This window comes from Mizuhopecten yessoensis, unplaced genomic scaffold (genome assembly GCF_002113885.1).
Source record: "Mizuhopecten yessoensis strain PY_sf001 unplaced genomic scaffold, ASM211388v2 scaffold10707, whole genome shotgun sequence".
Lineage (NCBI taxonomy): Eukaryota > Metazoa > Mollusca > Bivalvia > Pectinida > Pectinidae > Mizuhopecten > Mizuhopecten yessoensis.
The window spans coordinates 419,751-434,024 of NW_018408681.1; the positions used below are offsets into that span (position 1 = coordinate 419,751).

The following is a 14,274-nucleotide window of genomic DNA, read 5'->3' on the forward strand; positions in this document are numbered from 1 at the left end:
GTAGTTAGCACAATAGCGGTAGCAGTACCCAAGATCAGGCAGATATATTTTGTGCTGATAATACTAACTGTGTAATATGTATTGTACAACGTATTAGGATGGCGTATTCAGCTAAAACAAATTGACAACAATGCTGAGATCTTCAGATGTGAATTGCTGTATCTGTCAAGAAAACTTGTTCTGTATGACAACAGCAACATATGATCTGACATATTTTTGACGATAACTTGGTATCAAACGAGACGTTGATCCTTTATTATAAATCATCGCATCGCTGTATCTAATAACTTATCGCTTAATTGATAATATAACTATCTGCATTTAATACGATGAAGTTTTTAGAAATCATTTTGTGAAACAAGGATAATTACATTACACTTATGAATACTGGTAACAGCGATACATAAGTGTTTACTAGCTTGTCATCGGCCAAGTCATTTACAGTACTGTATTCACGGTAACAGTGCAAAGCAGTACGGGTAGGGACGCGTGACAATGTTGTGTCTGCATTAGTGGGTTATAGGGGTAATTAGTGACAATTTCCACGCGCCAAATCGCGCCGATTAACCAAACAAACAGCCGGCGCCTTAAGTGTTCCCCTACAACTTACGGGGGTGGAGTGAACGAACGCACTCACCGCTTCACAATTATTTGGAGGAGTAGTCGTCAAGCGAACGCGCCACTAATTAATGTTATTGCTTCTTATTAGTACTACGTCCGTGCATGGTCGTGTGTTTGCTTTTCTTGTTTTATTTGTGTGTGTAGGTAACATACAAAAAAATACAATCTGTCGAATACATGTTTGTATCCCTTGTATCACGAGGTTACAGGGATGGAAAACATGTCAGAGCAAAAAAAGGAAAGAACTGGATCTCTTTTCATGTCCTGTATGATTCATGGACTCCATAGAACTGTTCTAACACAAGTGAAAATAATTTTATGCGTACTATATCAAAAAGGCATCTTCAGTGACTAAGATCTTTGAAATGTTCGCAACTGACGATAGATCGTGTCAGATGTCTGTTGTATTACATAGTGATAGAAGAAACTGGCATAACTGTGGCCATTTATTATCATGGATCAGTTAAAGGGAAAACATGACGCTTCGGTGTATCTACATTTTGCTAAATCAGCAGACGTGGATTATTATTTAAGAAAACATATGATGGAATGTCACCTATATAAAACTTGCTGTAGATATTATGTATTTAGTTTTCTTTTAAGGTAAAATTTAATGTCTTGTATGGATTAGTAATATACGCAAAAGAATGATGTTTTTTTTATCATATCTCTGAATTTCTATTCTCATTTTGCCCCAGAACCATTTCAAATTATGACGTCATAATCAAAAGCAAGATATATCATTGAAAATAAAAACGGATGAAAACATGTGATCATGATAGGGATGATTAAGTATTGGTATGGTATATATAGATATTCAAAATAGATCCAGTCGCAGATAAGATCATACAAAATAAAGGAAGTATTTAGTAATCATTATCGCGAATGCCTGCGAATATCAGCAACAAAACAAAAGTCTCTAACCATTAACACGTCTTGAACGACGCCATAGTGACGTCTTTTCTATTGCCTTCATTATGGCATCACAAATGTTTATATGTCATGAGGTAAGCATTATGCATATCGTTAAACAGTTGTAATGTGGATTAATTATCGTGGCAAGGTAGATATGGCATGGATACGTTTCAGTGCAAATATCTACTGGAACACCGCTAAACGCTGGACGTGTGCTGTTCACGTACCCATCCACCTGCAATATAGATTATCTCAGTTCATAAAGTTTGCGTATTAAAGTAACAGTTTGCAGGTAACTTGTAGCTGAAAGTATCCTTGACGGTTATCTATCTTGGCGGCAATCTTACAATACAGGTGGTCTGTGGTGACGCCTCTACATTGATATTTCGGCTACGTTTTATCAGGGTATAACAAATCACTAAACTTGTACTTCACAGATAAACATTTCAACGTTGGCTAATATATTGGCGGAAATTATAGCAATTTTACAACATTGACACATTAGTAATCTTCACAATCATGACGTCACATCCGGTGAATAATATAGTTTTAAAGCTCTGATATATGTTCGTGAATGTGGTATGATATGTTTAAATCGGATACATATCTTCACTTAATAACGAAATACATATGGTATGCATTAAGAGATATGTTGATAAGTATTCTGATAGCTGTACAACAAACATGGTCTCCTGATAACTGTACAACAAGCATAGCCCCTGATAGCTGTACAACAAGCATAGCTCCCTGATAGCTGTACAACAAGCATAGTCCCCTGATAGCTGTACAACAAGCATATCCCCTAATAGCTGTACAACAAGCATAGCCCCCTGATAGCTGTACAACAAGCATAGCCCCCTGATAGCTGTACAACAAACATTGTCTCCTGATAGCTGTACAACAAGCATAACCCCCTGATAGCTGTACAAAAGCATAGCCCCTGATAGTTGTACAACAAGTATATCCCACGATAGCTGTACAACAAGCATAGCCCCCTGATAGCTGTACAACAAGCATAGCCCCCTGATAGCTGTACAACAAACATAGCCCCCTGATAGCTGTACAACAAGCATAGCCCCTGATAGCTGTACAACAAGCATGGCCCCTTGATAGCTGTACAACAAGCATGGTCTCCTGATAGCTCTACAACAAACATAGTCCCCTGATAGCTGTACAACAAACATAGTCCCCTGATAGCTGTACAACAAGCATAGTCCCCTGATAGCTGTACAACAAGCATAGTCTTCTGAACTAGAATCCATAAAAGTTCTTCACCAAAGTCTACGAATCATCTAACTAATCTAATTAAGAGAAATACTGTCAATTAATACTGATGCTCAAATTCATAGCTTGATCGACACTAATTAAGATACAGTAGGTGGATGCAAGTTAATCACATCATAAAGTTTACCTAAACCAAATCGAGTGTTCATAATGCAACGAGGCGATTTCATCTGTTACAAATATGTTTCCAGTTATGACCACGGCATAGGCAGGTAAGCTGCTCGTAACAATTGACATAATTAGGTATGTAGCAAAGTAAGATACTATCCCGTGTGTAACGATTGATTGAAACAAGGCCGTTATTCCAAGGCCGACTAGCGGACAATAACTTGTTGTTTACTGGACATTTGTCAGATTGCTTGCTGAATGTAACACATAACAAAAAATGTGACGCGTGCATTGGAATCAGCACAAACGATCTATGCACGTGTGTGTTCTTTGGTGTCTGTTTGCAAGTGTAATATAGATACAAATATAAAATTGGAGGCAAAACGTCTTCTGAAAGATGTATAAAAAACTGTGTAAATTTGAAAACGAGTTTAAAACAACTTGTTATGTAACTCTTTATTTGGAAAATTTAATTAGGAACTGAATAAAAAAGAATGATTGAAGGCGGAAAACACCACCAGAAACATAAAATAGTTTGCTTTCATATATCGAATCGTTATCCGGTAAACGCTATCAAGTATTTGACGTTTTTTTTCAAAAAAATATTGCTTGGGACATTTTGTACTTGTTTATACAAACGAAACGCTGCATATAAACTTACTTTCTGATGTACAAATGTACAAGCACAAACCAGACACAATCTGATATTGAGTTGATAATATTAAAGCAATGAAGCTAACAAATATTCTTGTTTTTTTCTCTCTCTCAGTTTATGCTCTGTTCGGCACACATTAATGAACGTATCGATGTACATACTTATATATATATGATACACATGCTTCCCCTCCTGGTAGGAATATTGCATTTTATAGAACCAGACACCCCATAAAACTCCATATTATCCCTTCACATGTAAGCGTACCCATGGACCCTGACTAGTCAAGAGGCACAGCCATCAGACAAACATGCAAGGTCGGATAGCATGTGCAACACACACAGCATCATGTTCTCACATCAAAAGCTGTAACACACATGTAGGGCAATCCGAAGTACCATATACACAGTTTAGTGTACGAGCATGCTATCTCATCGACATTGGACTACGGGTGAAATGAAAAATAAGGCATGTCGTGTTCTGTTCGATTAAATGGAACATATAGCAGCGTGTTCTATATATACAAAACATCACTATTAGATGAACTTGTTTCATTGTAAAGGCTCCAGTTCATTATCAGTGCAATGACTTATATCTTGCGTTATTTTACACTTTCAAGAAATAGAACATTGACTTTGTACATATAGTACTTTTCAACATGTCTAGCAAAGCAAAGTATTAATGTCTAAAAATGCATGCATTACAATTGAATTATTACGGAGTCATATTATTAAGAGTTCGCATTTTTCACGATAATTGCTTTCTATTCGGAACAAGAAGGTGCTTGGGCAGGAGAGAAATAAACCAAATGTTGTTGTGACCTAGGTAGAGATTGAAACACTGAGATACTTGTGGTGTCAGGAATGCGCTCGTTGGAGCCATCGTGACCCTAGCATAGTGTTAATGTGATTGTACCACGTACAGGTGTTCTACATATGACACGGCGTCCTACACGAGGCGGGTCTGTACAATAATCAGAGTAGGTATTCGTGAGGTGTTACCTTGTACCTGGTTGATAAATCATTGTTATGGTGTGGTATCGGATGAATATGCTACGAAACAAACAGTAAAACCTATAATAACGTGAGAGAAGACAATTGTATATATATAAAAAAATGTATTTTAGACCAAATTTAGCTTGATCTGAGAAAGGTGAGCTAAAATTGCAATTATGGGCGGATTGGTTGAGTGGTTAACGCTTCGGCCTTCATAGCAGGCGGCCGGGGTTTGATCCCCGAAGTCGTCGCACGCATGGAATATCAGAGAAATTGTTGTTTTACTGCCCACACAACTCCAACAACCCAGGTGAAGTATACAATGGTCTGGGTGGATGTTGCGGTATCTGTGATGTAGCATTCAAGTGAGGTGGCACTATACAAGATGCAATTGGAAGCACGGTCCACCTACAAACAGAACACAATACAAATCCAGCACACACGCAGGCATACACACATACGGAGATATTAGCCAGGTGGTATAGGACAAGTAGTTAGCTCATGATAAGGCAGCTCCTGCGAATTCCTCCAAAAAGTTGTATATCCTAATTGTATTAATTGTATATCTATGTACTGTAAAGCGCTTTAGAGTGGCGTATGTTAGCTAGATAGGGCGCTATATCAAATGTTGTATATTAAAATTTATTATCTATTAAGGATGTTACGGCATATTAACACATATTTTATACAATTTAATGATCCTGATGTCTTTTGGTGGATCCGATGATACAATTCTACTGTTACTTTCCTGAGGGCATCCACTAGTATACTCCGTCCGGCCACACTATACGGACCACGGATAAACTTGATAAGCAAGATATTAGTCTATTAATTATGAACTAATAACTTCTTGTCACCAACAGTTAATACAATTTATGAAGTAAAATAGTACAAACATATACCTTTGCGTCGACATCCCAGACCAGTTCTAGACGTCATAACATTAGAAATATTAGACATAATGAAACATGATTTTATAACCGAGCCGAAACGCTAGGTGAGAGGTGAATTACAGACCATAATATGTTACTGTACTACACAGAAGAAAATAACATCGATAACAATGAACATTCTTAAGCAGTTTATATTTCGACTAACGAGGTATGGTTTGCATTTGGTCAGTGCATTCAAGGTCTGTTGCGTGTTTGATTTACGAGCTCAATGGAAGTGCCCAACACAATTCAGCTCCCTTTTCCCCCTCTCTCCCCATGGCATAGCACACTGTTATCCAGCTAAACACGATACTTATCACTGGAGATGTAGGACAGGCACGATATGTTGGAGTGTAATCCGCGATAAAGTGCGCATCAATTCTTGTATCATATCTTGAAAATCATGCGTCCTGTAGAGATTCCGGAAACAAATATCTTGCCGTCCATGTTTTATTTTAGTATACTGCTTCCGGTGTCTGACAGGATCGACAGTTTATATATAAAAAATGCTTAAAACAACATGTGACGAGTTAATACAGATCGGACAGATTGGAAAAATCGCGCACTATTTCGTACGATTTTATATCTTGTTTTAGATTGTTAAGATGAAAAAAAGAGAAAACATTCGAAACTTTGAAAAGATAGAATGGCCGCAAGTGTTACATGTACAGTTATCGTTCGGTACTCATCGCAAAGTTGCCACGTTTCCGTTCGTGAAAAAAAATGAATCATTTCTCCATAATGATCTCAGATATCAAAGGATCATAACGAATATCTTTGCTTAGTTTTTCCTTTTTAGATTCGCGTTTCCACGAAATGTTTAACCACAAAATATATCTCTTTGACTCTCTATCCAAAATGTAATAACATTATGTTTATCTTAACACGCGTTCTACCTGATTAATCATAAACCTGCTTTTTACCACTTTACCCTAACGACGTATAGCAACTTCTTAGAACATTTCCTATGTAACATAAATATACATAAACCAATTGCTTTTAACGTTACATCGCTGTTCCAAAACATGAAAGATTCTATCGCGCTATTTTCAACTGATAAAACGATTAATTTTCCTCATTTTGCTGTAGATATCGTTATAATGAGTATAATGCAGGGGTGTGATATAATAAAGAATCCATCTTGCGTCTCGCATCATATCGCCGAAAAACGACACTTAATTTGCGCTTCTTGCGAAAAATATGCCGTACTGTATCGATTCGACCACAATGTACATTCAAAGTATATAAATCATAATCTTTATATTTATTTCAAACAGTATTTTTAATGTTGCAATTTTTAGACTTTTAAATGCTATCTCTAAATTTTTAATAAAATATATGAATTGTCTTACATTATGATTATAGGCTTTTATCTATTATCAACCTGCAATAAGGACACAAAACACAATGCCCTTTGCATATCTAGTACATGTATGCCATTGCTGGAAATATAGCAAACGAGCAAAGTACATGTTTCGATATCAGTTGATTTTTCATTAATATTGTCAATAGTGTATAATTGTAGACATATGGCTATTTTAACAGCGGGTTATTCCGTTTACACATCTTTGTGCTATATTCAAATCTGGGTGTGGATGTGTACTTAAAAATAATCATAAAGTGTAAACAATGTTTATATCGGCCACGTGCAGACAGACAACAGAGCGCGCGATTTACAACACACTGATGCGGTCTTTAACATACAGAGAGAAGATCTGACCACTTGTAGTATGTGCCGACAGAAACCTGCCATTATTCTCTACTTTGCTGTCAGAGCCGAGTGCCTAATAGCCCCCATTCCTAAATGAAACCCACCTGTTTATACCTTACAAGCTATCAATGGAGCCAGACAAGTTTAGTTCTGATAATTACACATTCTTTTATTTCCCCTGCAAATTCGTCACATTTAGAAAGCAAACAGTACACATTCGACAAGTTCAACAACGTAAAATTTACTTACAAAAAAATAACTAAATGATCGCAGACACGTCTTTCAACAATTCTTATTAAAGTTATTATCAGACAAAATCAATTTATAACGAAGTCAAAAAATTAATCATAACCATTTGTAAGAATGAGATATATTACTACTCATTTAACTACTCTTGTTTACAGATATCTCAGATATCTCAAAACAAAAGCGGGATTGATTTCAACATGCATTACATACACATTATACAATTTGTCCAGCAATGTCTTTTTGTAAGAGAGGGATCTGGCGATAAAGCGAGAGATATGGAACTGGTACTAAAAAGGCAATTAGAACCTTGAAAACTGAAGGCAGTAAGCGTGGTGGCAATGGAAACGTGACACGTCATATCCAGGTTTTATTGTACATGTATTTGTATGACGAAACGTTTACAAGTGCAGGCCTGAGTCCGGATCGTTAAAACGGGTATGTAGGCAGTGATGTACTGTAAAATATAAGAGAAAATTAACAACAGCGCCAGTAAACAAATAAATCTTCATTTAGTAAACGACATACTTTTCTTCTATCACAAAACATTGCTTGATAATTAATTGTGAGTTTGCCAAAACACCAATAGCAATAAAATTTAGCATAACCAATATATGTCTTCTTGGTTTACTGGCTATGATAATGAACCACATAAGATATATGGCATAGAAACCATGTATAACAAAACAAAAATAGATGTCGGCTAATCTTGCTGACCTTTCACGCTGAATAGAGTTTAATAGAGCATAAAAATGATTTATTTGTCTCAAGGTCAAAGATATACAGGAAAATCTGAAATATTTATATGCGTGTCTGGATATCCGATATCTCTTGGAATGCTCTTATCTTCCAGCCTATATTGGATATTTAATGGACCACCTAGCCCGTTGTTATCTCAACTCTGAGGTCAGTGTATTAAATATGCATTTTTTTTGTGTACACGATATATATCAAATCTTTTGTATACATAAAACATGTCTATTTCATACAAATAAACATACATTTGTGACAGATATGACAATAATTGATTATACATGCATTCGGAAGAATTGCCTCTAGAGTTGAAATCAAGTGTACCATTACCAATCACTTTCTCAAACAGAAAAAAATATTAATTGAAGACATCACGCGGAGTAATGGACTATCGTAGCTATTTATTTTTAAGTCAGAGGAAGATGTGGGACTGTAGGGCTAAATGTGACTTACATTAAGTTAACAAAACGTCAAATTATGTTTTCAAGAAAGTTTTTCTTTCTAGACATCTTTAAAGCTGTATCCTTGAATAAAAAAGTATCTTACATGTCATTTATTGATAAATATTTAGATAAAAACTGTTTATTATTGGGAAATAGGTTAAAAACCTTCAAGATTGCATAACAATTGTTATAAAACATTGGTAGTGCTTATTCAATGTAAACGAGATTAGAAAAATATTTAAATGCTATATATACAGTATTCTATAATGGTATCCGGCCTATCATACCACACAAAGCCAGACAGAGTCCGCAATTAACTTGAAATAAATACCGACAGACAATTTATAAATTTAGAACATGTGGCTGAATGTGGCTCCACTGACGGATTAACATCCCGCAGGCTCTAAACGAGGCTGCAGTTCGTCTGGTGGCAATGATGAATGAAATACTTGTGCCTGTTGGTAAAACAGGAAGCGACAAATTGACCAAGCAATTACTCGCCTTACATTGGCTGCGGAAATATAATATGTTAATATATTATCCAATCAGAGCTGCTCTTTGGAAACAGGTTATGCCCTCTTGACAGAAACAATAAGATAGTGAAAGGATGCAAATGTTCATTTCAAACGGAAATAGTTTCAGATTATGCTCATATTACTACGAAAAAAGTATATTTAGGTTACTTCTATCAACAGAGAACAGATAGGAATGTTGTGTTAATTCACCCTTTAAAACTAGAACGTGATTGCATTGCATTTTACCGAAGGCACACTTCAAATCCAAAACTTTTTTTTTTAATTTGGCACGGAATTCGACTAAGGGTATTGCAAAATGTCAAAAGTATACCATATACATTCCAACCTTTTTTTGGACGCACCAATAACTATGAATATACATGATTAAAAATTCATATTATGCCTTAAACATGATAAGCTTTTGAAATATAAGCATGTTTTTGCCAAGTTTCATAGATAATGCCAAATCGCTTTACCAGATTTTGGAAGATAACATGCAAAAACGGAATGCTTCATTTATCCGGACGAGGACACGAGTCTGCGATACGGAGAGTTTGGTGAATCAAGGACTACGATAGAGAGCATATATGATTCAAACGCACTGAGGCAGCAGCTGTCGATAGCATAGATTACGGGAGATAGCAACTTGGCCCTAGCTAAGGATTTAGACACTCGCTATGAGTGAGCCATGCTAATTAACGGAGACGAGCGTGTGATACGCGTACTTTCCTATTACCAAAATATCTAAATTTTCACGCTGCCGAAATGATTCTCATATGCCTTCTGTTTTTCATTTATTTTTGTTAATATACAGTATATAAACTAAAGAGAAGGTACCATGATAACTAGGGTTTTTAAAGAGGAAATACACAATTTATATGGATATTGGTTATTATATCGTTTTAGAATGCGATATCTAAATTCAATGTCTCCACAGTGTTAAATTGAGTAATTATAAATATTGAATTGCAGGATATTATCACACTTCAAACATCACAAAAGACAAAGTCATATTTTCCCCTTCACGACCGTGCGTTCGGCGTTAAGTCAGATTATAACGTCGTATTACATGTTAACCAGAGCGTTAATGAATTAACATAAATCATATAGGGAAAAGTCCTGCCTAATAATAACATCATAAACACTCCAATTTGTTCCAGAAATTTGTGCCAGCGTTTGCTATGTCGGAATTACAACAAATCTTTTACAGACGCCCTGTATATCGGTTAAAGACCAATGCGAAATATTTATACTAGTATTGTTAACTATTGCTGCATGATAAACTGGAAATAAGAATGTCTCGATATACTGTGGTTTGGCATTACATGTATATGTGATAAGGAACATAATCAAACACCCACTAATATATAAAAAACGTATGGTTCCACAGAAGTGTTCCTATTAAAGGTGGAATGAGTTCCGTTGATACACCGCATCAACATTAAGTATAGCTGTATCTGCAGCTAAGCTTTTTTAAACAAATACATTTATAGCACGAAATTAGCAAGCCGTATTATCAAACATTGGATATTTAGACGGCACAATTGTCACATTTTTCTACAATCCAAAAAACAAAACAAAAAAACAATTCTTTTCAGAGGAAGCAAAAGTATCACAGCAACCTTAAATGTACACTGCATATAAAAACGCAATACCGTAACCAGTATTTTTCATGACGTATTTGGCGGAGTTAATTAGCTAATTAGCCGCCTTTTATTTGTTATATGGAATGTTTCTTTGTATGCTATAAACAGCAGCAGCAGGTTATGTAACATCCCACTGAACAAATCTCCACAAGAATGTACAACAATCTCAAGTCTTTGCTTAATTGTGATATTCCTTTCTCATTGTGAATGAACTAATCTCCCTACCATATGTTCTACTCTTTGTACTGTATCAACACTCTACAGTGCGATGGATCCGAGGAATTCAGTAATTCCAACCTTTCCCCGTTCTACAATCCTTCACACTCACACTACCATCCCTACGGCTTCTTTTCGTTACATACTGTAAACCGGAAATTTTTCGCCGCAGTTTCAATTTCACTGTTTTCGCCTTTTGCAACAAGAGAGAATTCATCACTGTAGTAATTATTAGTACACATAATTAACTAAATATCAACTACATGTATATGAAAGGATGGAAAACATACTAGACGAATATAAGTTAAACCGATGAAGAGCAAATATTTGGCTGGGCGAAATTTCACGCTGTGCTGTATGTTCTGGGCTTGTATTCATGAGACCGTTCTCATGCTCAAGCATGGATTCCGTGCTCACACCAACTTTCTGGTAACTCGCTTCAATTATGTCAAACGATCAAAAAGTCATAAGGAAACATTGGAAACAGTATTCAGCTGTAAGTCTCTTCAATGTGTTTCCAAACCATTGACAAAATGAAATATTTGAAATAACTGATAGCGTAAACAAGAAATTCGGCTTGAGCATAAAATCCATGCTTGAGCATGAGAACGGTTTCATGAATATGGGCCCAGCTCAATATAACTCAATAAATCAATCTTCTTTATCAATGATTTGGATACATATTAGAGAGACTTATAACCAAATACTGTTTTCGATGTTTTCATTTGACTATTTGATCGTTTGACATGATCTAAGCGAGTTACAAGAATGCTGGTGTGAGCACGGAATCAATTCTTGAGCATGAGAACGGTTTCATGAATACGGGCCCTGGTCTTTGGATATTGGAATTGCACCGGGAACTTTTTTGTTGAAATAAACTTATGGTTATCGACCTGCTGATAATTAAACATATATAGCTTATTGATATGACATTTTTATCGGGGACATATTATGAGCAGCAGTCGTCATTACGATGTATCTAAGATTTAGAAAAATGAATTGTGAAAGTAAATCGTGTTTGATATGACGTTACACAACCGTTAAAGACGACGCTATAAAATATCCTATGAAATGTTACACTATAGCATGATCTGTGGAATGTCTAAATAACAAAAGAGAACTGTTAGAGATACTCTTACCTATTTGTTCTTATATGATACGATGTTTTTATAACTACGGGGCGTAATACAATAGCATACAATGAACAATACTTTAAGTCAATTTTCGCACATTTATTTCATCGGAGAGTGTTAGAACAAGTCTGATAGTACTATTAACTATTGTTGTTAATTATCATTGCCATTGGTCGTAAGTCGATTCCTGCTCTGATTGCTGTCATGGTTGTATAAACTCACTACTGTGACAATTGGTATATGGGTAACAGTTTGTTTTATATTCCATGTCAATCACTGTTACATCATAGCTACTGATGCTGTGTGTTGACGACATGATGTCTCAGAACTTGTGTAGCCTGGTTTTGATATAGATCAAGTTGACACGTACCAAAGATAATGTGATGTGTTTCTTATAATATATATTAACGACGACAGAATAAGGAGATATTGTCAAAAAAGTAATCGCTAGGGTCATGGACGTACTGTAAGAATCGGGATCGCTCTAAACGCCTACATATATATTCAAGGAAAAAGTATGTCACATAGACGCCTTAGTATTGTTATTTATATGCAGTGCCCATAACCAAAATGTTTGTTTCCACATTCACACTGTTTTTCCCTTGGATATCTAATATAAATAAATAGCAAACGCCTTAAATGCTGGCTATGTCATCAAAGATTTACACCCAGACGAATAGTTTATATTGCTCGTTAGTCTACGAACCTACGAGTAATGTGATAGTGTACAGTACAGTCATCAAGGTATGCACTATCTTTCACCATCAAGCTTTGGTGCAGGCACTGTCAAGCGTTCTTGCTGTTAGGCTTAGAGCATAGTTCAAGTACCATTAGCTGTTGCCTTACATTGTAGTACACGCCCCTGTACCTATACGTGACAATGTTGAATACAGTGCACTATTACATTGTATACGTGATTTTTTTTTCAAATATACCCATTATTGTAGCAAAGATAACAATTCATGAAATAGTATTAAATAACCGCATTACCGAAGTTTGTTTTATAAATTAAATTAAACAAAAATTTAAATTGAAATGATCATATTTTATCAAACCGTACATAACATTATTCTGATACTAAGTAAAAACAAAAACAAAAAAAAACAAAAAACCAGTACAAAATATAAGAAAGGAAAAACACAAAACATTGTGTGGGGGAGATTGATGATAATATAAAATAATTGAAAAGAACATTTCAATTTACTACTCACCTAAGTCAAAGATGATCAATTTTGGCCTTGGTGTTTCCTCCATATTGTCCATATTTTAATTTCCAAAGTCCAGCAATCAAGGATTAAACTTTTATCTTAATCCAATTTTCAACTGTGTTTTTTCGTTTTATTATCGTCGTTTTAACATACTAAAATGTCGCACGGCTTATTCTACAATCAGTTCTTTTTCCCTATTTGTCTGAACAATTATGGAGAAAAATAATTTTTGCGCGCCAAGTATTGAACTTCTCGACGTATGGTACAGCGCTGATGATTTGATGAGAACGACTGCACGAGAGGTTTGGCGCGGGAATCGGCAGTAGTGGCTTCAGCAGCAGCAATAGTAGAGACTACCAAAAGGTAGGGATTCTGTACTGCAAGTATTGGGTTATCACAACACCATGCGCCTACGAATCCTTTAGAGCAATGTATAATACACGGCTCCGTACCGAGACTAGGTCTTCCTACAAACTGGATAGATGGGTGTCTGTAGCGATGTGCACCAGGACAGGATGGGCTTTTTAAGAATGGAATATCCGACGTTACCTGTCTATATCACGACTATGAGTGGTGTCGGAATATTAAACGGGAACACGGTGCGGAATAAAATGTCGACAGCAGCCGCAGCCAAACTTATTGAAACGGCACAAAAATCTCGACGCAGGCCAAATTAGATGCTTCATTTAACATAGGAATAATTTCCGGATGCTGAACGAATATTTCCGACAGAAATTGGCCACAACCACATCATTTTTTTATCCAATTAGTTCCGTGGTTATGTCGATTTTCGTTTCGAGTTTTGCTGGAGTTGTTGTAGTTTTGCTGGCGTAAGACATCATATAGTGATAGTGTATGTACTTGTAATGTAGAAAGAATCATACATACATATC

The 14,274-nt window shown here is 35.9% G+C and overlaps 1 protein-coding gene across 1 annotated transcript in view; it reads right to left on the reverse strand.

Moving 5' to 3' along the window:
- LOC110461921 (magnesium-dependent phosphatase 1-like) overlaps positions 1-13,967 on the reverse strand; it is a 32,576-nt gene extending 18,609 nt beyond the window's left edge. Inside the window, exon 1 of the mRNA XM_021515657.1 lies at positions 13,385-13,967. Within this exon, the coding sequence (XP_021371332.1) occupies positions 13,385-13,436 (52 nt within the window). The 5' untranslated portion in view covers positions 13,437-13,967. The remainder of the gene's footprint in view (positions 1-13,384) is intronic.
- Positions 13,968-14,274: the final 307 nt, after the last annotated feature.